Here is a 25805-nt window from a genome sequence, read left to right on the forward strand (position 1 = left end):
TTCCCTGCCCAATCTCAGCTGCCCAATCACAGTGTGTCCGCGCATTATCTATAAATCGGGCTGCCATTCATTCGATTGGATAGTCGTGGCTGTCAACAGTGGGAGGCAAGGGCTGATAGAAGTAAATGTTGAGAAACGAAATCACTGTGTTTGCCATGGTGGCTCAAATGGCTTTCATTTTCTACGGAACGATGAATTACTTAGAGCCAGTTTCACATGACGCAACGGGATGTGGCACGAAGCTTTGACAGACAAAGGTGGCACCCACTGGGAATTGTGTTCTCCCCAATTCTCACTGGCGAGCTCCAGCCGAGCGTCTTCCCTCCTGACCAATCCGATGGGACAGGAGGCGGAATAAAGCTGTTGTTGATAAGGCGCGGTGACGTCAGGGTCCGCGCAGCCGCAGCCGCTGAAGAGAAGATGGTGCTGATTAAGGAGTAGTGAGTGAAATGTTTTACGGTTTTTAATGCTTTTTATGTCTTTTTTTCCCTCCACCTTAACTTAAAAAAAGGGGGTATTATATTTATATTCGTGCACGTTACGTTTCCGGCGCCCTTAGTTTGTTGCAGACAGATTTAACTGGTGTAAAACGAGCAGGGTGTAGCTTGGGTGTATATTTTACCGGTTTCTTGGGCCTTGTCTGCACTAGTGACATGGGATTGAATACACCTTGTTAAAATTCACTTTGGGATTCCGTATAGGTAGATAGTTGAGAGAAAACGGTGTACGGCATTTGAATTCCAAGAAACTGCGTAAAATATTGAGTGCCAGCATTTATTAAACGATTAAGTGGAGCTGTCAGTAAGCTAGGACATGTAAACCCTTAAAAATACCATTCATGCCCATTTTGTATTAACTAACGTTTTTATTAATGAACATTACAAAAAAAACAAAATTAAGCCTGCTGGCGGACTGCTTGGGTCATTAGCCTAGTTAACAGACGATCTGTTTTATCATGATTAAACCACGACATACACGGATCATATCGTGCTTATTTACTGTGGTTAATCGTTTGTACTACAGTACAGCCGAACTTTGCTGAAAAGCCTAGCTCCACTGACCAGTATTGTTGAAAGAATGTAGTTCGATAATTTAAACGTAACCTCTGCGGGTAGAACATGATATTTTAACTTTGTATCTGTAGACAACGAATGTAACGTGTATTAGTTTCTGTCTATTTACGACTTTGTCTTGTTTGAATGAAATTACAGACAAAAAGCAAAGGGATTTCTTCATACTGCTTTTTGTGTTTATAACTAAGTTTTGGTATTATCAGGCTGTATACTACAACTTGTGTGTGAAGAGGTTTCGATGTTACCTTGAAATACTGTTGTCTGTCACAGTTTAGACACAGTTAAGAGTTATTGACCCGGTTTTAGCTGTAAGAAAGGGAACTGGTTTTCGATTTATTTATTTTTATTTATTTGTATTGTCTTTTATTTAAACGTTATGTCAAACCAGATTCCTTATATTAAAAGGTCTGTTTTTAAGTGGTCATGGTTAGCATTCTGTCATCTTGGTGTGCTCTCATCCCAGGGACAAAATGCTAGAAAAATCTACTTGCCCCTCCCCGTCCCACAAAACACACACCAAAAAGTAGAATATAACTTGTATGATTTTGGTTTTATTTAATAGTGAACTCAATCAATCAATTAGCTATTAAGTCTAGCCTTATAGCTTGTCTGGTTCTTAAAGAAACACAAAAGGTTCCCTGTGACCCCACCTCAATTTTATAACATACTTTAAGGAAATGTTCCTTTTCAGAGCAGTTCAGAACATATTTGCTAGTAAATGAGTAAGTTAATTTACACAATTTAAAGGGCAGTGATTTTTATATCAGTCATTGTTTAATTTGTGTTTTTAAATCCAATATTGGCATTAAGCTATGAAAGTATAAAATTATGAGGAAATTAGGGGTGTGGAATTAAAAAAAAAGTGTCCAGTGTATAGTTACAAATAAAGAGGAAGTAGTGAGGTTCCGAAAAATATAGCATTATGCGTCCCCACGTGTTGCTACAGCTGTTTAGATAACATACCTTTAATTTCTTCTCATTGTTAACATCCTGAGAACTTTACACTTCTAACTTTTTAAAAGCTGTTTTCAAAGCTCTCTTCAAAATATGCAATGTAGGGCACTGGGGTTTGAGCTCTGTCCTCTAAATTGCTGCAAAAAGAGTGATTTAGTAAAACAAACCAAAAAAAAACTTAAGTGCTCTGGCTTTTCTGTTCCGTACCACATCATGGATCGTTATTGCTGTGTTACCTGTTTGATAATGCGGGCAATAATCCTCACACTATCAGTGCACTACAGCAGACCTTTTGAAAAAAGTTTTATAAGTGTAAAAAGTTGTCAGGGTGTTGACAATGAAAAGAAACAGGTAAGTTATGTAAAAGGTTGTAGCAACATGTGTGGACATGTAAGGGTTCATTTTTTGGAACCTTGCTACATAGTGTAAGTTTTCAGAAACCTGTGTAGCTCTCTAGAAATCTACTCGGGAGTGTTTTTCTACCAACAGAAAGTACATAGTAAGAGAAAAAAAATAAAATATCTCCCAGACAAATCATGTTGCCCCGGGCATCGGACGATGTGAATTCCACACAGCTGGAGCTATTTTCAAAATTGTTCTTAAAAATAACTCTACTGTCTGTGTCACAGTTTACCAATAAATATCAAGTCTAAACAACTGCAAAAGCAAATCTCCACCCATTGTTTGTGTGGTTGCTCAGTTTGGCAGTTGATTTTAAAAATATGCTCATTGTCCTGGGATACAGATGACTGTTAAGAACAAGGATTTCCTGTGGCAGTAATGTTGGAAAACAAGAATGAATAAACATACTTAGCTCTGTGTTCTAGAAGCCCTTCTAATACGTAAACTTGTATTTATATTTAAAAATTAGAACTGTTCAATTGTATCTTTCCGTAGCTGCTTTTTAAAATTTTTATTTTGTTTAATTGTCTCGTTTTTAGTTGAGACAATATAAGCGTTAAATACTCTGTGATCCTGGCCGGGGGAGCAATGCTCATCACTGTCATACACGTTGTTAATGAAAATTGACTTGATTTAGTATGTACAGTATAGTCACCTTTTAAAATGTACTTATTTCAGATTGTACATGCTGTATTCAATTATAGTGGATGACAATGCATCAATTAACTATAAATGATTAAAACATGTTTTAAGGTGGCGGGGATTAAAATTTTGTGCCATTTGGGATTTTAATCTCTCTTTTTTTTTTTTTAACATTTAGTTTAAATAAAGCAGTGTCCGCAGTGCAGTGATTTTAAAAAGCTGATTAAAAAAAAAAAAGTGATCAAATTCTTAGGCGCATGTGTGCGCAACTATGCTGCAGCCCTGCTATAAACCGTCCTGTTTCTTTTAATTGTCTGATTGCAGCACTCGCACTGGATTTTGCATGTAAGGTGGGAGTAGCAGAGCGATACTACTCCCCAACTGCTCTTTAATGACCAAAACTAGAACAAGTACAGAGTTTCGTACAACAGCAGTCAATGTGTTTCTGTTTTTTCAGCTACTATTGCTGAAATCTGTGTAGTCATATACTGTGGACAATGAACATGTTCTTTTAAAGCAGTTGTCACGCACAGCTTGCAACATACTACAGTAATGTGGTTTAAATGTGCAGGAACCACACCTGATTTCAGTCTGCGGTCAAACTCTCAACTTGTGGACAGCTTGTTTTCAAGATCCAGTCCAATAGGCTGAAAACTTCCAAAGACAATACAAACTCTTGAGACCAGCCCCCCCTTTAAAACTACTCTACCAGTTTTTTGTTTGGAGGTCTAAAGATCTATCAGGACTAGCATTGCAAATGATACCTACTGTATCAGTTACTACTGTTTAAATTCTGAACACTATTTAATTGCTTTGCCTCTTCACCTTTGCAGTGAGTATTTACAGATGGTATATTCTCAGTGTATAGGCCTACCTGAAGAGTGACCAACTTACAGACTGATGTTTATTAAAAAAACTAACCTTATACAGTCCATGTCATGCCATAAAACAAATACTAGTTGACATACTTTTTTTCTAAATGTTTGTTGCAGTTGATTCTCTAAACTTTAAAGATGATTCTGTTTGCCAAAGACAATTTTTAGTATGTTGCATAGTCTTGCAGAGAATGACTATATAAACGTAGTCACTTTGCCAATAAAAACAAGCCAATAGAATTGTTACTACCGTACTTCCAGTGTATGGCACACAGATCCAAAGAACATGTGCTTCATGTACCACAAATTGCTGGCAGCCTTGTATAACTGTCTCTGGTTGTGGATTTCGTGGTAATGAAAGGCGTGAAACTGTCTACTGACTGTAGTCAGGCTGAACCTGCAGGTACCACAAGAGAGCACTTCCATTCAAACCTTACAAATATGTTAAAATTTGTGATGGTTTTTCCAGCTGGATTATATATTTATCCACTGGGCTACTAAACTCATTTCACTCATGACTGGAGCTGGGTTTAAACGATTGGAGCTAGTGAATTGCTCCCTAGTCCCTGTAGGTTTTGGTCACAGAATGAAATGTACTTGTACTGTTGTGAAAGAAAAGAAACTTGCTTGCTGAAGATGTACAATAATGTTTTTAGTGTTATCTTCCCATCTTTTCTGTATGTACAGAATAGCCTATAATATAAAACTGTCACTAAGTTTGAAAGCTAAACTGCATTACATGTTCAAGACCAACGGTGCATCACTTGCTGTACTGTAGCAGGATCATAGGAAACCGGTGTTGTTTAAAACTATAGCCTCTGTGATTCATTGTCAGGGAATGCCTTGGACTGTGCCAAAAACTTGTTTTTAGACTAGCAGTCAAATCTGATGCAAAGCTTAGTGTGATTCTACCTTTCCACCCTCTAGAATGAACTTCTCTCTTCTGATTGTGCCCTAGTTGTGTGATGCCTTTGAACCTGATCATTATTCTGCTCCATGAAATAAAGCTGCACATTTTTGTTTATTAGGTGATTAGGGATGTCACAATATTAAAATTATTTGACGATTATTCTGTGGTGCGTTATCACGATAATTGCGTTGCAGCACGATAGTTTACAAAACTACAAAATAATTCTTTGATTTAAAATGTTACCTTAAGGTAAAACATGTTTTACAACATAAACCAAATTGAAAAAAATATGGTGCTTAATTATAATACAACATATACTTACAAAACGCTTTATTTTAAATACAGAACTCATAACAGTTTTGTACACATCTATGAAACACAGGTATCAGTATCAAGATTGGCCCTAATTAAAAGAAAAAGTGGTTCTTTTTTACATTATTAGTTTTGATTAAAATATGACAGCAAAAAGTGAAATGCATCTCTGCAGCTACTGAACACTGGAAGGGACTGTCGCTTTCTCTAGCAGAAGCTGGCCAAGTAATTCATAAATTATAACCAATAAGGAAAAGTGATTGAATTATTTCTGTGTGAATAGGGCATAATGTTACTGCAGTTCTCAAACCTTTTTTTTTTTTTTTTGGACAGTGGAGTTGATTTATTTATTTAATTTACCATTATGTTTACAGTGGAAATTTGTCAGATTTTACACAAAACAAGGCAAAGGCTAGTGACGGCAGAAATATGAAAGTTGAAGAGTGCTGTATTTAAGTGCCAATGCATTTATCAAACGTGTCTTAACCATCGGGATTTGTTTGAATGAGTTTATGCCATGCTCTATAAAAAGAAGACTTTGTGTTCCTTTAAATTGTTACTATGAGGGAAGTTTGTTTTTTTTAAGCATTTTAACGCGATAATAATTGATAGTCTTTAGAATTTGCACAATAATTGATGTCGGGGTTCGATGTACAACACTAAATAGGAGGACAAAACAGTGAAATATATCTCCCCCCCCCCCCCCCCCATCAAGTGCTGTTGTAACTGTTAGTATTAACCTGTATATGTAAAGTTCAAAATTTTATAATTCAAAATGAAACATAACCTTAATTGATACAAAATTGCTGTGTAGCTACAAAAACATTTGAGATGCTGACCAATTATACTGTATCATTAAGAAATGAAAGTTACTTTCACCTCTAGTCGTAGTCCAGGAATGGTGCTCATCGGGGTCTATTACTTTAACTGATCTTATCTATTTTCAGAAGAAAGGACACTTGATTTATTGGAGTAAAAGGTTTTGTAAAATACCATTCATTAAAATCCCCACCAAATCAGCGTAAACCCCTTTATCTGTGTCCTTTTTTTATTTTTTGAAGATGCCATAAATTATAGTAATTTGCTAAACTGCCTGTGGTACAGTATTTGTATGAAAGTATAAATACAACACATGATGTATCATAATGAAAATCATTACAAAAAGCATTTACTTTGAAGTGTTGCTGATAAGTACAGTAGAACGTTGCAAAGTCGAACGCCTGGGGGAGACATATACTTTCAGTTCAGAATTGTGGTCGTTTTGAATTTGTGATTTTATTTTTTTTTTTGTCCTGATTTCCATTAAGCACTGTATATTGAAACGGAAGTACAGTACTGCACATTTAAACACTATTATATAAGTTTAAAACAACAATACAATTGAGTATGTAGTACAGAGAGTGTACTGAAACAGTTTCAGAGTTTATAGTAGCAGGCTACATCTCTCTAAAAAAAAAAGACTATAAAAGCCCTAATACACAGCACAGTACACTAGAAAAATAACACTACAGCACATAACTCCCTTAGTAAGAATTTCACAGAAATAGCCGTTCCAGACGTGTCAGCAGTGTTGCTCACCTTCGATGTCTAGTTTTAGCCAGCCTGTGCTTCCAGTAAAATTCTCGGGATCAAAACTGGGTTAGTTTCCATGCAGTTTTTCATAAAACACCCTTGCTTGTTCACAAAGAATTACACCCGATAGTGGAGTGCCACAGGATTGTTCTTGCACAAATGAGGACCACATGGGATTGTCAAGGTGTGTCATCTACAATACGCAGTCATTTTTGCTTTATTGCATTCACTGAATCTATGTTTTGCATAAATGCTTGAAGCTTTTTACAACTTTTTTTTTTTTAACATCAGAAACTGTGCTTTTAGCAATTCCGAAATTGTCTGCTATCTTGCTTTGACTGTCGCCATGATCAGTTCATTCAAGAATTCTGTTTTTCTTTGTGTTAGCTGAATTATTTTGTTTCGATGGAGCCATTGTAATGTAAACCTTGTTTTTATGATATAGGCTACTGTATATTAAAATACGGTGTTTACTGGCACCAAATTAATGTAACTACCAGTTAATACAGGTTTTGCACATGCACACTATGTTGCATGGGTAATCTGTGCGTTAATTTATCTCTGATTGACTGAAGCGATGTATAGGGCCTGCAGTACTACAAAATCTCGGGACATCAACGTTGTTCTGAATTTTGATAAGTCTGGATTGTTGACATTCGGAGTTGCAGTGTTTTACTGTACTTTTTAAAGAGCATTGAGTTAATATTCTGCAGTTTACCCTTCAGACAACCAAGGCTTGAGATCAGTAGTACAGAAGCTCAGTCCAGTTGAGGTGGGGGAAAAAAAGCTGACTTCATCACATTACTCTATGTGCTTTTAATTGTATCATTAGTTAGAGTATATTTTAGTGGGGTGGGAGGGTGTCATGCCAGACCAAAGTCAACACAAAGGGTGTCCCAACTAGACAGTTTGAAAACCATTGGTTTGCTCTGGCACTGTTTTTGAACTTATGAGCACAGCTGTAATGGTTTGTTACTGCTGTCTGAGTCACATCTGTACTTGAATACACACCCACACATTCAAACTGATGAGACGGAAACTCAAAGCTGGGCCCAGATTATAAAGACTTGCCCTTGGCCCTGTGCCACATGCTTTTCCACTGGTGGTTGTTTAGAGAAGGCAGGACCATTCTGTTCATAGAGAGGAGATACTGAAAGGGTTTTAAGTCAAGTCTTACTGCTGGCACTTAATAGGCAGCCAAATGTGGCCATGTCCTTGTGTTATTAAAATATAGATTAAATTTAAGAGGGTGAACTTAAGCAAGGCTTGCTTGCTTATGCTGATAAAATGCGCACAACTGATCTGTCTGAAACCCATAAAAATGTTGCTGTGTTACCTTACTGCCTTATGATCGGTTCTGCTGTATGAAGGGCTGCATCATGCGTGCTGTATTTACAAAAAGGTTGGCATCATTTTGTGTGTTTGGATGTTTGTATTTTCAGAAACAAGGAAAATGCTTTCCAAAAATAGACCTGGCAATCTTACTTTGAGAAATGCAGAACATTTTGCCATCAAGATAGATTGTTTAATCATGTGACTTTTGCAAGATGGCGAGTTGAAATCATGTATGGATGGGATGGGATTTGGTAAAATTGTATTGATGATTACACACCACTGAAGTGAGTAAGAGTTCAGCCTTTTTCATTCACTGTGGAGTCATTTGTTTTTACTATAATTACCCCCCCCCCCCCCCCCCCCCCCCCCCCCCAAAAAAAAAAAATCTGATTTACAAGACAAGACTTTGCCTTATCTGACTTTCACAGTATCTTCAAATCAAAGTGTTTCCCAGGGTTTATCAGCTAAGCACTGCCTTCTTGATATTGGAACTTCCCAGGGGACAGAAGGTCTAACCTTCTTAGGAAATTCTGGAAAATGGATGTTTGCCAAGCTTGACTGCTGGTAAGGTATTGTGGCAAGACTTGGTGTTAAAAGGGAAAGGAGCAGCTGGATTAGCATAGAGAGTTTCTTCAAATCTGGGACACTGATACTATAATACCGGGATCAGACATGTTTCCACCTCCTGAGGTGTACTGAGTTTGGTAAGAATAGATGTTCTAGACACCAAGTGTTCACATGACCAGCAGTTGTGTACATTATATAATTACATGTTACTGTAGTTCATTCTGGATGATGTAGACAAAATGCTGAGTTGTGGGCATTGCATTTGGTACATCAGTAGTATTCCATGACTCTCTAAGTTATGGTACTGTAAAAATTAAGAAGCCTGTGACTCAGTGGTGGCGGCAGGATTTAATTCCTGGCTGGGCCCAAAATTTCCATGGACAGGCCATTTATGACTTAATGATGTAAACATAATGATATCAATATGCGTACTGAGGACACCCAGTCTATACTGTGAGAAATAGCACCATAGTCTCAGACTGTGAACATTTCGGCAGTCGGACATCCGATTTACCACCAACAGGTATAGCTGCACAAATTCTGTAACTTTTGTGAGCTACAAGTCACTACCACACAAAGAAAATGACAAAAGCTCTCAAATGTATATTCGACTTCCCAAAGTGAGCTTAAATTTAAAAAGCTCTCATACAGTGACTAAAAGAAGGTTCCTACTTCCCTTTGAGCTTCAGAAAAGTCAGTTAAATGGGAACAAAAACAAAACACGAATAGCGGCATGATTTGAGCATAACATACATCTCGGCTGCATCAGTCAACTTAATTCAGATTGATAATTAAATTTAGGTACTTACATTACTGGCGCATTTGTTGATCATTGATTCGTTTTCCTTTTACAAAATGTGTCGGGACTTAGCTAATGCGTAAGACACAAATATAGCTCCGGTTTAATGCAAAGTTGACTAAACATTCAGTATTATTATATTTCTTAGCAGACACGCTTATCCAGGGCGACTTACAATTGTTACAAGATATCACATTTTTTACATACAATTGCCCATTTAACAGTATAAATAATTAAACAGCAGCAGCACAAGCCTTGCAATGAAAGAAAAGTTCCTGTATGTTTGCTGCCGACACGCTTCATTTCGATACTATACTATCGAAGAAGTAAGATCTCATGTCTCAGTCGTCCAATCGCCAATCTTTTTTTGATAACCATGACAAAGGTACTGGGGTGGGTGGGACGGATATATTTTTTGAACCACAAGAATGAGCTACGCTCACCGCATCGGATTAGTCTGATACGGTTTGGCATGAAATGTTTTTAATTGTCAATCTATCCATAACTGGGTGGGCCCCTGAGCAAAAGGGGTGGTACCAGGCCCCTCAGGCCCAAGCGTGGCACCGCCCCTGCTGTGACTGAAATTTTAAACCCATTTGAGATAGTCTTCATATTGTCAGAGTTTTAAAAGCACCTGTGACAATTTGACGGATTGTTCAATGTATTTCTAAATGTTGCACAATTGTGTGTCCATCAGTCATATACTTTGTGATATAAGACCAAAAACATAACAAAGCTCATTGGAGATAACCTAAGTGGTTCTTGAGTAGAGAGTAAGTGTGTTTTTATAGTTGGTAATACAAACTGTCGATATGCAATTGAATTAGTCTTTTAACAAAGTAGTCCATTTTAAATGATCATTTGATCATATTGTGCATCATACAAGTAGCCCATCAAGACCATCACGTGTCGTGATGCATATATCGCGACCTGCATATCTGAACTATCGTGACAGCAGTGTAATGTTGCATCCCTAGTTATGGATGCTTTGACAGACAACCTAATTTGCCTGCCATAATACATTTATGCACGCCCCAATTTTCCTTGAAGATACAATATTTCCAAATTACATTCACATTGTGCTATGTTAACTATTTATGTTCATCAAAACATCAGTAACTAACATATTTCTTTTTCCCTTCCAGTCGTGTAATTTTGCCCTGCTCAGTGGAGGAGGTGAGTAGTTATGTGTTTTTTTTCTGTGGAGTTTTTTTAAATTGTACTTGATTTTGATTTCATATTCTTTATCATCCAAAGACACGCTTTTCATAATTAAGTTTCTTTTCATTAGTCAAAGGTGGTGCCAACATGTGCTCATCCCTTATGTATGACAGGATCTTCAGAATGTTTCTGAATATAGTAGAGCAATGGCAAACAAAAAAAAGTGATTAACATTGTGCTTGTTTAGCAGAAAGATGTAATAGTTTAGTGTGAGGTGATCAAAAATAAAGAAACCTGTCAATTACATACATACATACAGTACAGACCTTCTATAATATTACTTTACTGATGAGAGGCTAACATTGGTTTGTTTCAAGAAGTGCTCTGATAGAGTTTAAATAGCCACAATATGAATGTGTATGTGGAATACACCTGAATATTAACTAAGTGATTTCGCGTTGTAAAGTTACTGAGGCCATCATCTTTATTTCTGAATGTTGAAACGAAAAACTCTGAGCAGTCCTAGACAAGCTGTACATCTTCTCAAATTGAGCCCATAGGACACTGTACTGTATATCTAACAGTTTGAATGGCAAATTAAAGTTAGCCTGCTTTAAGTTTATTAGAGTACATGTTTGAATGCTGAGAAGTCTAGTAGAAACTCTTGCCTTATGAGGTGGCTGTTATCCTTATATATGCACAGAACTATGGCCGATTGACTGTGTCACTCAAGCCATTAAATACTATAGAAGAAAAGTTGTCGATAGGAGTATTGATGGCGACTGTATCTGCTTTTGAGCTTGTCCTAAATTTAATAGCATATAGTGGCACTAAACATTGAGTTGCAATATCCATATTTGGCCACTCTCAAACTGCAGTCTGCTGTATTATGCAATGACCTCTTGCCTTACTGCTGCCGTATACTTTTTCTTGGCTAATACTGATGCACTGAAAACCTACCTACTAAATTTTTCTGAAATATCAAATCTGCTTTCAGCTCAAATGTCTGTTGCATTGTTGTATTTTTTTTTCATGTCAAAGGTGTAAATTAGATTTCAGAAAGGAGGCTGCTCATACACTGGATGTTTTGAATGTCTCAACTGGCTCAGCTGGCCCAAGCTTCTCATCTCTGATTAGAAAAGAGGAGAATAAACCAAGATGATGCAACTCTCACACATCCTAATTGCCTAGGGCAAAAAAGAAATGGGTGCATTGTACTTTGATCAGCTCTGCAAAGTAATCTTGGAAAAGAGCTTGAGTGGGAGTCCGTGCCATGGACTTGCTGAGCTGGAGTCTACCTCCATAGCTGGAATGAGTTTGCTATGCTGTATTATCAGAGACAACCTTTGTATTAGCAATGATAAAGGGCAGCTACAGTACTGTACATAGAGCTGTTTAAAGGTGAAGGCAAGGGTAATAAAGCTACACAGCACTACAAACGCCATACTGTGGTGCTTAGTGTTTTATTGCTGGGGTTTGTAAAGTGTGTCTTCTGAATAACTTGAGATTTTAATGTGTTTTGTTATGTAATGTGCATTAATACAAATGTTGATATTTTTACATAGACAACAATGGTGGGGGGGATAAAAATAACCATAATGTTAAGGATAAAATTACTGTTAAATTGATTTACTGTACCATCAGTTGTAGTAGCCGACACAGTGGTATTCACTTCCAATATGGGTCATTCTCAAGACCTGTATTAACAGTATCAACTAATGGATTATACATGGCAATTCTCTTTTCACTGTTGATCAATATTGCAGTATGTAAGAGGTTTGTTACTGCACATTGAAAACTGTGCATAGTGATGTCTGAGTATTAACCTCCCTCAACATCTGCTCACTGTGATTTTGAACTTTGTTCAGCCAACTTATAAACTGGAACCGTCTTCATGTGGTTGAACTACATTTCAGCATTGGCACTCCTGTTGTGTTTTTAGTTTAAGCACACCACCTAGTTACAGTTAGCATGCTGTAGGTTGGAGGGTGGCGCAAGACCTCTATAATAAGATTGCTGATGTACAGTATGATAAGGCTGATGATAAACTTGCTAATTCGGCTCCTCACAAACTGTTACACCAAGTTAACTTTCCAGCTCTTCTAGCACAGTAGCTTTAGAAGAATCTTGAACATTGCTGTACTTCTAAACATCTCTACTCTTCAAGTCCAAGGGCATTTAAGTTCAGTAAGTGCTGAGAATGTCCCACTTAGTTCTTCATTCAAAGCAATTAAATGTAGTCTTTATATATATATATATATATATATATATATATATATATATATATATATATATATATATATATATATATATACATACACACACACACACACACACAAAATTACCTTTTTATCAGCTGTTCCTTTTTTCTGTTTTTACTGAAGACACTTCTCTTTGCTTGTGTTTTTAATTGTAATTCAGTCTGTTTTATGACCTCCACAAGCCAGGTGTTGCTATTAAGCCAATCAGACTCACTGCAGTGGAATCATGCACACCTCCTATGTGGCTGTTGTAAAACCTGAAGTGGAGAATTCGGCTTCTCTGAGCTGTTTAAATATACTGAACAAAAATATAAACGCAACAAGCAACAATTTCAAAGATTTTACTGAATTACAGTTCATATAAGGAAATCAGTCAATTGAAATAAATTCATTATGCCCTAATCTATGGATTTCACATGACTAGGAATACAGATATGCATCTGTTGGTCACAGATGCCTTAAAAAAAAAAAAAAAAAAAAGGTAGGGGCATGGATCAGAAAACCAGTCAGTATCTGGTGTGACCACCATTTCCCTCATGCAGCGCGACGCATCTCCTTCGCATAAAGTTGATCAGGCCATACACGCACGCCATACACACGACGCCATGCACGCTGTCTGCCACCTGCTCGGTACAGTTGAAACTGGGATTCATCCGTGAAGAGCACACTTTTCCAGCATGCCAGTGGCCATCGAAGGTGAGCATTTGCCCACTGAAGTCGGTTACGACGCCGAACTGCAGTCAGGTCAAGACCCTGGTGAGGACGACGAGCATACAGTTGAGCTTCCCTGAGATGGTTTCTGACAGTTTGTGCAGAAATTCTTCGGTTGTACAAACCCACAGTTTCATCAGCTGCCCGGGTGACTGGTCTCAGACGATCCCGCAGGTGAAGAAGCCAGATGTGGAGGTCCTGGGCTGGCGTGGTTACACGTGGTCTGTGGTTGTGAGGCCGGTTGGACGTACAGCCAAATTCTCTAAAATGACGTTGGAGGCAGCTTATGGTAGAGAAATGAACATTCAATTCTCTAGCAACAGCTCTGGTGGACATTCCTGCAGTCAGCATGCCAATTGCACGGTCCCTCAAAACTTGAGACATCTGTGGCATTGTGTTGTGTGACAAAACTGCACATTTTAGAGTGGCCTTTTATTGTCCCCAGCACAAGGTGCACCTGTGTAATGATCGTGCTGTTTAATCAGCTTCTTGATATGCCACACCTGTCAGGATGGATGGATTATCTTGGCAAAGGAGAAGTGCTCACTAACAGGGTTGTAAACAAATTTGTGCACACAATTTGAGAGAAATAAGCTTTTTGTGCATTGTTACAGTGCAGGTCAATTCATTTCCTGTTCAATGTTTCTTCATAGTCTTGTACACAAATACATATTGCAGTAATTTATAAAAAGTAAGTTTCCTAAAATGGCTTTCTTGATGGGTTACAGACATGCTCAATATTTTTAGGTGTAAACATTGTAAATCCTAGTTTAAACAGTGCCATCCAAATACTACTGGGTCTTTTTGAGGAGAAGGCTGTAGTTTTTTTTTTTGTAGAAACAAATACAGTACAATCATTTAAATACCATAATAGTATATATTTATTTATTTTCGTATTTGGTTTAATGTGTTGGTCACTGGTATTAAGACAAATTGATTCAGACCAAGTACTGTAAATGTTTTGCAACAGACTCTGTTTTATGTGTCTTATCTTTGTTTCTGAATGAGATACCATACATTGTGATTATTTAAAGAAAAATAGTCAAATAGGTTGACTTGTTTCAGAGTTAAAAAAATCTTAATAAATCGCTTATTTGGTAATGTCTGGTGCTCTATTTTAAAACTGCTTGGACTTAAAGCTATTAACAATCACAAGATGTGTGATTAGTGGACTGCCACTTTATTGTTTGGCGCTGCCCCAGTAGCCACTTAATTCTATAGAGTGTCCTGTGAATTCTGTAGTACAGTTGAGTTATAATGAGCGGTCGACAGGTGTGCTGCGTTTTTTGTTTTGCATGCTTTGACTTGACCCTGTATTGAGTTCATAAGCAGACCGGTTACAGTGCAGTAGTACCTTGCCCAATGGCAAGACTGTTTGCAGCTGTTTAAAATGAGTGATCCCATTAGCAGGTGCAGGACTTCTGCCAGAAAAAAGCATTGGGTAGACAGGTGTTTACAAAGTACAGTATGGGTAGTGTTCTGCATTTTCGGTTTTTATCTTTAAAAGAAATTCAGTGAATTTTGGAGTTTATGTAGTAAAATGGGGATAAATCGTTAAAATAGTTTTTTAATTGAAACATCGGTAAAAATTGGTGGAAAGAAATCTCGTAAGTCGAAGCCACGTTTTCCCAGGTTAGCTGATACTTTTTGAACGTTTGGGTAGTCGCTGTGCTGACGGAAGTAGTATCTGCAGAAGGTATGAACATGACATCAGAAAAAAACAAGCCAGGTTTATTCGCCTTGAGATAATAATAAAAAAAAATTGATAGAACTGGGCAGTGCAAGCCATCGGGAGACGCGTCAAAAATCACACTGGACATTTCCATCGATGCATTCCGTAAGTTTACAAACTAAAGCATTTTCTTTCAAATGATTTATTGTGTATTGTTGAATCATAATACTTACGTTAATTACCATACTGCGGCGGTCCAGATAAACTGTGTACAGTACCTGCTGAAATGCGCATTAAATTTTGCTGCACAGCTTGTCTGCCTCCCCTCCCACCTCCCCTAAAACTTCCACTAACAACTACATCTCCCAGAATACAATGTCTTCAGTTACTAGGAAACTGTACACAAGAAAAGTGAACCCAACAAACATTATCCAATCTCCGGCTGGCCCTGTTGTCTTTGTAGCCAATCACAGTAAGCATAAGGAAAATTTGAAGCTACAGGCTGAAGTATAAACATCCCAATCCATTTCCTTATTTTGTTTATTTGTATGGCTTTATATTGAAGTTTTAATGTGTTCACCAATAGGAATTTAATGTTAAAAGGTGATGCCTTGAAAGAAATTCGCTGAGCCAATAAAGAACCTTGTAGAACACAGTGGAAGGAGGGATAATTTTTAATGCCTACCCCATTACCATTAAAGATTGTACAGTATTTATCGAGATTACTCATGACTTTGCATTTTACCTCCTGAAAATACATTTTACTCTGTGCTCAAATTAAAGGGCAAGTTACTCCCAGACCCAAAACTGGGTTATCTGGAGCGCTGCTGTGCCGTAACAGAGAGGTTGTTTCACTTCTACCATGATACAAGACCAAAAGCACGACATAACTCCGTTGTAATACACCAAATGATTCTTGAAGGAAGAATGTGCGTTTTGTAGCTGTTGTGAATACTTACACTCCCATTTAATTTTTGTTTAACAAAGTGGTCCAGCATTACAGTAAACGACTATTTGGTCTTATTTTGCATCTTACAAGTAGTCTATCAGGACCATCGCATCTGTCATGATACAGTATGCACTGTATTGTATTACTGTACTGACATTGGTGTACCATTCCACCCCTACTAGAGTGTGTGTTTCCTGATGAGGCTGTAGTGTGTGATTTCATTTAATTTTAAACTGTGGTTGCAGTTTTTTCAGACGATGGGGCCTAATTAGAAGGTTAAGACCTTCCTCTGCCAGACTGAACATGTTTGTGTCGAATCTAGCTGCAGAGAAGGTACTGTGGAGCCCCTTCTAAAACTGCTCTGGGAGTAATTGTGTTCATCAGTTTTATGACTGGATGGCAAGCTTGCTACAAACAGAGTGCTTTGTAGTAATTGCAGAATTGATGATTGGGGTTTAATTTCCTCGGTTTTAAACAGAAACAAAAGGGTTTTCCTGAAGCAATTGGGTTCTTGAAAGCCTACTCGCTGTATCAATACTGTATGTGTGCTTGTTCTGATGTGTACAATGCGTTGTGCAGGGTAAACCCATTGTTAAGCTTTGTAACCAGATTACTCCTGTAATTTTATAATAGTGCTTTTATTTTCAGTTAAAATGGTGTTTGTGTTAACTACATTGATTATTGATATCAGAACGAAAGATCAACGTTATTTCATAGACTACAGGTAGAAAACTTTAAATCATACCTGTCTGCTTTTCTGTAGGAGCTAATAACTTTTTCCAGCTCATTTTTATTGTTTAAAATGTTAAGTTCTGTTGGTTATTGTGACAAAGTGCCTGCCCCTGTGTATATTATCTGTTATATGTTGCGTGTGGTGTGTTAAATGTTGGTGTATAGTCATTGGTACACGGGATATAAACGGGTCTGTGTAACACGAGTGTTTAAAATGTATATTTGTATTTAGGCACGAGGATTGCACAGCACTTCACGTGCAAGTAAAAAGTAATAATGTGAGCACGGGGAATTGCACTTTATTAATTCACATGCAGTTGTACCGAGACTCCAATTGAACGATTGATTAGCAGTCGAGTCTTGGTACAGCTGCATAAAAGCAGCATGTTTTCACCCACTCGGGGTTGGATGTTCGGTGAGTAGGGAATGGGAGAGAGAGGAGGAGTAATAGAGCTTATTATCAATTGCTATTGTGTGCTGGTGGGACCAGCACGATACTTGTTAGTCTGTCTATCTGCTCACCGTGTTTGTTTAGTATTGTCCGTTTTGTGTGTGTATTTATTTTGGCGTAAAGTGCCGTGTCCTGTTTTCTGTTTGTTTAAACCTTTTTATTTACAATAAACCGGTGCAAGGAAGCTTCTTCATCATTTCACTTCACTGTCCTGTCTTTGTGTTCATTCCTTCCTGGTTCTGACGTCACCCACTCGGCCATCTTTGTGACAGTTGTCCAGTAAGAATGTGTGTTCCTGTCTCTGTGTGTGACTCTGTCCATTGATGAGTGAAACTGTTTGTTTTATTAATAATCCTAATATCAAAGGTGTAGACCTTTTGTTAGTACAGTACACATAGCCTACATTAGAATTAAAAAACACCCTCTAATTATGTGTTTCTAATTTTCTACATTTATTTAGCTATTGAGAGTATCAGAATATGTGGATGGAGGAAACTCTCTCCGTATATATTTCTACAGTAAACCAAATGTTTAGACTGCAAGTGTCTGTTTCTTTTTGGACGGGGTGTCATTTTATATGCACTATAAAAGATGCACTGTAGAAGGTGCACTCATGTCTTAGAATTACATCATGTCTTTCCCATGTGTCTTTCATAGTCATTCTATATTTTGAACAGGCTGTTTAATTCCTGTTTGTTTTTGCTGCAGACGCACTTGTGTCTAATAGCAGTAGTAGGTTTTAAATTACGCATTGCAGCTTTTACAGCTTGGGAAGCAAAACCGAAATTTTAAATATGGCATTATTCAGGAAACACCTGTACAGATTTTTTTCAACATGAGCTTATACCTTCTGAAGCATGTGTAGCTGTATACAGATCTAGGAAAGATAATTAAAAACTGCAGACTGCACTGGTACTATAGAAAACTATTCAGAACAGCAGAGTCTAATCAAAACTTCAGACTGCACTAGTACAATAAAAAACTCAAAACAGCAGAGTCTAATATTCAAAACTGCAGACTGCACTAATACTATAGGAAACGCTACTCAAAACCGCAGTGTCTAATATTCTTTGTCTCAAGTGTTGGCAATTTTGCTTATTTTATTCAGGAAAAATAACTTCTTGCTGCTGCATACATTAACACAGGCAACAAGAAAATAGTGTGTGGCGCCTGTTCGTACTATACATCACTTTCAGGTTTTAAATAGGAGTGTGTTGACACGCTAGTCCCTCGCTATTACAGGCACTGTTATGCCGTACATTGGACTATGCTGCAGTTTCTTGCTCTGTATGCAAATACAGAACTACTGTACAGTCAAAGATGCTGCAAGAATAACTGATTGCTTGCCTAAATCTCTCCCAAGGTCATCAGTGTTAAATTGTGGTATGAAATCACTATGCCAATCCCGATGTTTCTTAAACTTAAATTGTCAGCAAAGTCAAACTGCTTAGCTAGTACCAGTAAGAGCATCTTAGCTGCTTCTGCAGTATTCCCTATGTCCATCTGATGGACTTTGTACCTAGCAGGGGAATTGGATTCTATCTCGGCTTCAGATAAAGTTGAACCTGTGGGAGATGTTGTGCTGAAGTGCTATATGTTTCAGGAGCAGTTTATAGCTTGAATTGGTCAAACGTATTCCTAACGTAAATGGTCCAGTTTGGCATGTATTGTGCCATGCCCAGTTAGTCTGTTCTGACTCATAACCAGGGTTGTACTAACCAAGGCTTTTCAAATCTGTTTTTTGAAGCATTAGCAGCATTCTCATTTGTCCTGTAACTTGGAAACACTCTAACGTTAAACTGTAAGAAGTCAAGTATGCAAACTTGTTGGCTTGTGCCGCCTTCAGTGTAATTAGTACACCTGAAGAAGGTAATACTTAACCTAGTTTTACTTGTGTTGAAGGTCATTTAAGTTATTTGTTTGTTTAGTTTTAATGTGGTTATACTTATCCCCCTCATCCCAAGTATTCTGCCCTAGGCTAAAAAATGTGACTTTTATTCTTGGTATCCGCTACTCCTAGGTGTGTTGCAATAGTCAGGTCGTGATGCAACATGTATCATTAACAGTAATGTTCTTTCTTTTTCCCCTCTGTCAGTATCAAGTTGGGCAGCTGTTTTCTGTGGCGGAGGCAAGTAAAAATGAGACTGGAGGTGGCGAAGGCATTGAAGTTTTAAAAAATGAACCCTACGAGAAGGAAGGCGAGAAGGGACAGTATACGCACAAAATCTATCATCTAAAGAGGTAACTTTCTTTTGTTTATTGATAATGCAGTTTGGTATGCACATATACTAAACAGTACATAGTTAGCAAAACAGTTCCTCAAAGTCTTACATAAAATGTATGGAAATTTATGGCAAGTCAAATTATCCACTTCATTCCCAGCTGTCCTCTGGTGCTGGTTTCTGTGCTGCGCTTGCATTATTGTATGGGGTTAACTTTTTGCTAACTCTTTTTAGAGCACCGACAATCCTGTTGTGAAGAAATTTGGTCAGAACCGTGTGTAGAGTTTAAGAATCTGAAGACTTGAAGATGGAGATGTGTTCAGGCACAGCAGTAAAGAGGACTGTGCTTTTGTGCTCCTGAATAGCCAAATTGTCTGTGCATTTTAACATCTGTGCAATGACATCGCCAAATGAAGATGCTTTCTCGTACAACAAAAATGACATCCATAAAATGTAAATATTATTCTGCTGGCGCCAGTCTGTTGTGAGTAATGCTTTGAGGTCTGCAGGGCTTGTAATATCACACCAGTACATAGTCTGCCTAATTGGTGTCTCTTTAAATGTTGCCCTTTTGGAAAAATTTTTATTCATATGGTGATTCAATGTATAGGAGTGAGTTAGTTTGAACTGAAGTACTGGAAATGAAAGGGAAATATAAATGAGTAAACTGCGCTTCTAATTTGGATTAAGTTGTCATTAAAGAGCTGGAGAAAGCATGTGGAGGAATGAGATTCCCTTTTGAAAATGCAGTATCCCTTTAACAGAGTTGCACAGTTCTGACGTATTTTTATATAGTTCTGTGAACACGACCTTCATTTTGCATCAATCTTTACCTCGCTTCCTACAGGTGTTTCAGATTGCATTTGGATATAACCTTATAAATAAACAATTTTTTGATTTGTAAATATACAGATTTATCTTTCAAGTAGCGTTCTATTTCAGAGGACCCTCTGTATGTGTATGCAATGTTTCTAATTTCACAATCTTTCTTTTCATTGGCAGAATGGGTGGGACATTTGTTCATTTTATTTCCCAAAAAATTCTGCAATGGTGACAGACAGTACTGGTTCCATGTTGTAGCAGATATTCCACGATACGTTAGTAATAAATGGTGTGAGTTGGATAACATGGGCAACAAATGCCCCACCCACCCAGTCATTCTGCATGCATTCAGCTTTCCCAATACATGTTGAAGGGTAGTGTATAGTGCTTTATTAATCAGCCCCACCAGAAAATATATTTCTGCACATTTTTCTGACTTCACAATCCTTGGGCTTGAAGGAATCTCGGAACCCAATATCCTCTGCTGTACATCCAGGGTACTCTGGCACTATCTGAAACATTTTGTCTTGGATTCACCTCCTTTTGTGTTTTTGAATTTCTGGATAATGCGATAGAATGTATCAACTTTTAACACCATTTGGGAATCTCTTTAATCTGAACAACATTTTTTAGTCTTACTTTGTTTCTTCAGGGATTTCTGTATACCATGAATAGATGCTGAATACCCACACCAGAGTGTGGTTCATTCTTAAGTGCACAGACTATTATCAGTTATTTAAATATGTACAATAGAAAAGTGTTAATAGAGACAGAGTGTAGGAGACACTTATTTTCATAGAGTAGCGGGTGCATGGAATCATTGTGATCTTCACCAAACTTTATCATACTCTCCTAGCCTCCAGTAAACGTTTTTTGGATTGTATTTGGCTATAATCTGATCAATGCAGAATGCATTTTTAACTTTACAGGTACTGTGTGCTTATTATGCAATTATGAGGACCCTGTTTGTACTTGAATATGTGTGTATATATACAAAATTTCTGCAAAGTAACTTTTTGTTAGTATGGCTTTAGATCTGACCATTATCCATATAATAACATTGTCTTGCATGAGTAGAAAGTTTCCAATTGTAAAGTTTTCTTGGAGAAGCAGACACTCCAAAAATGACTTCCAGTGGAATTAAAATCCCCCAGCTAGTGCTGAACATTGCGCTAAAGGAGAGTCTTACTCCAGGAGCGTATGCTGCACTGATTGCTTTCCCGTCCTGATCCTCTTCCCCAGCAGGGTGAATACTGATTTGCCATGTGTCACATTTGAAGAGCAACTGTATATAAATCCTACAATATTGCACCTCAGGTGAAGCATCTTGCGTGCAGTGTGGAGCCCCCTTTTTTTTTCTTCAGGATACAGTTGAAATGCAGGAGACAGTTTTGATTAAATGTGATCTGCTTTGTCAGGCAGGGGATGGCCTCTGTGGTTTTCTGTTTTCAGAGAATTAACCCTACTTAAGCATGCCCAATCACTGTAGTGGGAAGAACTAGAAAATGTCTTGCTCTTTAATAAAGACACTTTGACTGATGTAGCCTGATGTGTCTACAGCAGGCAACAAGAAAAGTAGAGCAGCTCCTGAGCTTGGGTCAAAGCACCTTATTTGTATATCGGTTTATATTGTGAAACGGGACCAAAAGCACTACGTAGCATACTTGTAGTTCAAAAGGTGGTTCTTCAAGAAATGTGTGATTTTTATAGGAAACCTACAAAGAAAGACATGTGGGTGGGGGTGACTTGATTGGAATCTTAAACAGAAGTGAGGTTCACACTATCCAGTACTTTAAGTGCAGCACAGAAACCAGGACCAGGGGGCACAGTGAGAAATAAAGTGGAGATAGGACACACTTTTTGACTATGGTGTGGGTTTCCTAGTTATATTGTTTTGTAATGTTAAAGTGAATGTGAAAGCCTGTCTCTGTGTACCTCATTCAAATCATGTATAAATCCTGTTCTTTTTGTGCAAAATGTTTATCTTCTCGCAGGTTAATTGAATAAAGGTGTACAGTACAGTTTTTTTTTGTGTGAATACTAGTACTAATGGGATGTATAATGGCACTGTACAGTTAGACCCAGTCCTGTGTAACAAACTTCCTCTGTCATTCAGGAGACCAATTCAAATATTTGGGTATGCATAGCCCAGGCTATACAGATGTAGCTTGCGTGAATCGTGTTAAAGCTGGTATTAATTGTTGCTTTTTTTTATTTGTGTTCCTCACAGTAAAGTTCCTGGGTTTGTCAAGATGATTGCACCGGAAGGCGCCTTGGTGTTCCATGAGAAGGCCTGGAATGCATATCCCTATTGCAGAACAAGTAGGTTCTTCAGATCCATTCTTAGTGTTAATTATCAGTGTGTAATTGAAGCCAGGTCATAAAAGCAGTAGTAGTTCTTCCTTCCTGCTGTGGATACATATTCCTGGTAACAAGGATTTCATGGAGGAGGCTATACATCGTTTGATCTAGAGAGCCATCAGTACTAATGATTGGCTGTATGGTTGGCACATGTGACAGTTGCTGCTAAAGTATATACCTGGAAGCTCCTTGCATTGTGATTGGAGTTATACCCAGTCAAGGCTGAACAGAGCTCTAGAATTTAGTTCTGTAAAGCAACATGAAAATAGTACTTTTTAAAAATATTGTACTGAACTGCTTAAGTGCCCTCTGTTCTTATAAACTGGTAATGTGATGTCTGTTGAGGGAATGAGGCAGATTTGAGATTTATCACCTTGAAACAAAGAGGGCCTTTTAACTTGTCTTAGGAGGTGTAGAATTAATGTCCTTGGTAACTCCAGAGATGCACTACATGGGTTAGAATTTTTGTTTGTGATCCTAGATGCTGTAAGATAGCAGAACAAAGTTTAATGTGGTTTCAGCAACCAGTCAGTCCACAGGTACTGTCATCAAACTCCTTTGGCTTGTGGTTGTAGAACTGCTGTTTTAGCTTTACGTGTCTGATTATTGACACCACTGACATGCTGCAGTGTTTTAGAAGAACCAGAAGAGCATGTTAAACACTGTCCGGCTTTCAGTCTGCACTGTATTAATTAGTAGGGTTTGCGAAGTACTGTTACTGAATTTGAGTTTTACTATTACCAGTTCTTTTCGAAACTAACACGTTGCTGTATCTCATGGTGTGTGTTGCAGCATTTTATTGATTTTATGTATTTATTCAACATATTACAGTTAATACTCCCTCCTGCAACAATGCCCTGATTTGAAGTGAGACGAGAGCATGATCTGGATACACTGTGATCCTGAGATTTATAATTTTTTCTCCTGAGTAAATGTTGAGAAATGTTTTGCCCAGTCGGCTTATGTCCCATGATGTGGGATTAATCATTTCAAAAGATTCGGCAATATAACTTTGAGACACGAACAACACTGGTCACAAAGGTAATGTGTTTTGTTTTAAACTTGGCAGGGTCATCTGCAACACTAAGGCTTTTGATTGTTTGAAACCACAGTTTATTTGTTTATGCTGCCCAGTTTAAAATAATTGTGTCCGTATTCTGATATTTGTTTCATGTATAAAGTATACCTAATAGTTTTTTTTTGTCTTTTTATTGCATGTTTGTTCCATTCACTTCAGTTGTGACGGTGAGTAACTAACCTGCAAACTAAGTCTTTCTGTAAAAATAAAAAAATAATTTAAAGAACTTCTCCAAACCATTACCTTTTTAGAACTGTGCCATCTGTGCCGATGCACAAGTGAGAGATCATAGCACAAAGGTTAAACAATCAGATTGTTTGATATGTTGTGATTTGTGTATAATTCACACAATAAATGCCACAACTCTATCTTGCACCAATAAAATAACTAATAAATCTGTGTTGTAGGAGTAGAATGACTACTATTTGTAATTGAGGTAAAAAATAAATAAATAAATAAAAAAATATAAAGTGTGTGTGTAATATATATTTATTATTTGTTTATTTTTGTTTATGCCCCATTCTTGATTTTGTAGTGCTAGTATATTAAGTAACTATCTACTGCGACTATTTTTTTAACCAGGATAATTTCACATTTCCTGCATATGGGGTTGAGAAATCTGGGAGTGAACTATTACAACATGAGACTATTTCAAAACCTTTTAAGTTTGTGATTCATCCATTACATGCAAATTATTTCCTGTTTTTAAAATGTCAAATTTTTTTTGTGTTGTGTTGCAGAATGAATATATGAAAGATGACTTCTTTATTAAGATTGAAACATGGCACAAACCTGACATGGGCACAATAGAAAATGTAAGTATCTTCACTTCCAGTTTCTTGCATCCATTAGACTAGCAACCCAGGTGAAGTGTGTGTATATAGGCTTGGTCATTGCTATTACAAACACTGAAAATTAGAAGTATATTGAGGCATTTTTATGCTAGTGAGGATACATAATGGGAAATGTTAATCTTTTATTCAGCGCAGTTCATACCGCTTGCATTCTGATTCCTCGTACTGCTTCTATTCCGCTATTGGCCAGCATGAATGTCATTATAAACACTGCTTGTTGACTTTGGCCGACCTTTCATTCTGATCAGATTTCATTTAGGCATGTTACGCTTTGTTTGTGCTTATTGGTTGGGCAGTAAGCACAAACACACTCTGAAAGTGCAGTGTGAAAATAGCGGAATGAAGAAATATTATTTTCTTTAGTGCTGGGGACAAATATCAGAATACTTATAGGAACATAGCTCCATGTGAAGTCAAAGGCAAAAATCTATGTGTGTGCCGTTGCCATGATAGTTTCCCAATCTGGCTTATTTTATCTCGTGTTTATAAAAATAACAACACAAACAACTTTAAACCTGATCATATATTTTTTTTGGAACAAGGAAAAATGTCTGTTGTGGGCTTGGTGTCTGTGATCAAAGTAGTGGTTTACCATGTAGAGTGTGATGGCTGTATCAGTTCATATACACGTGTTCTTCCTGGTTGTGCAGTGATGGAGACTGTACCTTAACAAACAATACATTCATTTAGAGCATACTCTTAATACATACTCTTCAGTTCCCCTAACACTTTTAAGCCAGTCAGTATTATAAAAGGTAACTATATATTTTGCCCCATTTACAATAGTTTCCAAGTAATCTGGACATGATGTGAACATTTAGCATCTCAGTAAGGTTGAATGTTAGCTCAAGGTTGACAGTGATCACTGCATATAATACTGTTAGAAGTCCCCAACACTTGCGGTAACAATCTTGTAATCCCTAGGCATCCCTCCTGGAATTTCTTACTTATTGGAATTTCTTCTGTGTTCCAGAAGATAAAAACATATAACCACATGAGTTGTATTTTAAATGTGGTATGTTTTATCTTCAAGTATGGTACAAGCAGGTTTGAAATTTACATTCCAGTTGTACAGCCGGAGGTATCGTGG

At 37.5% G+C, this 25805-nt stretch overlaps 1 protein-coding gene across 2 annotated transcripts in view; it reads left to right on the forward strand.

The window, feature by feature from the left end:
- Positions 1-201: 201 nt before the first annotated feature.
- The window catches only part of LOC121299525 (phosphatidylinositol transfer protein beta isoform-like), a 61138-nt gene continuing 35534 nt past the window's right edge, over positions 202-25805 (forward strand). For both annotated transcript variants that reach the window (XM_041227299.1, XM_041227298.1), the window contains exons 1-6: positions 202-440; positions 10587-10617; positions 19474-19619; positions 22653-22744; positions 24021-24028; positions 24602-24676. In XM_041227299.1, the coding sequence (XP_041083233.1) occupies positions 217-440; positions 10587-10617; positions 19474-19619; positions 22653-22744; positions 24021-24028; positions 24602-24676 (576 nt within the window). In that variant the 5' untranslated portion in view covers positions 202-216. The remainder of the gene's footprint in view (positions 441-10586; positions 10618-19473; positions 19620-22652; positions 22745-24020; positions 24029-24601; positions 24677-25805) is intronic.

This window comes from Polyodon spathula, chromosome 25 (genome assembly GCF_017654505.1).
Source record: "Polyodon spathula isolate WHYD16114869_AA chromosome 25, ASM1765450v1, whole genome shotgun sequence".
Lineage (NCBI taxonomy): Eukaryota > Metazoa > Chordata > Actinopteri > Acipenseriformes > Polyodontidae > Polyodon > Polyodon spathula.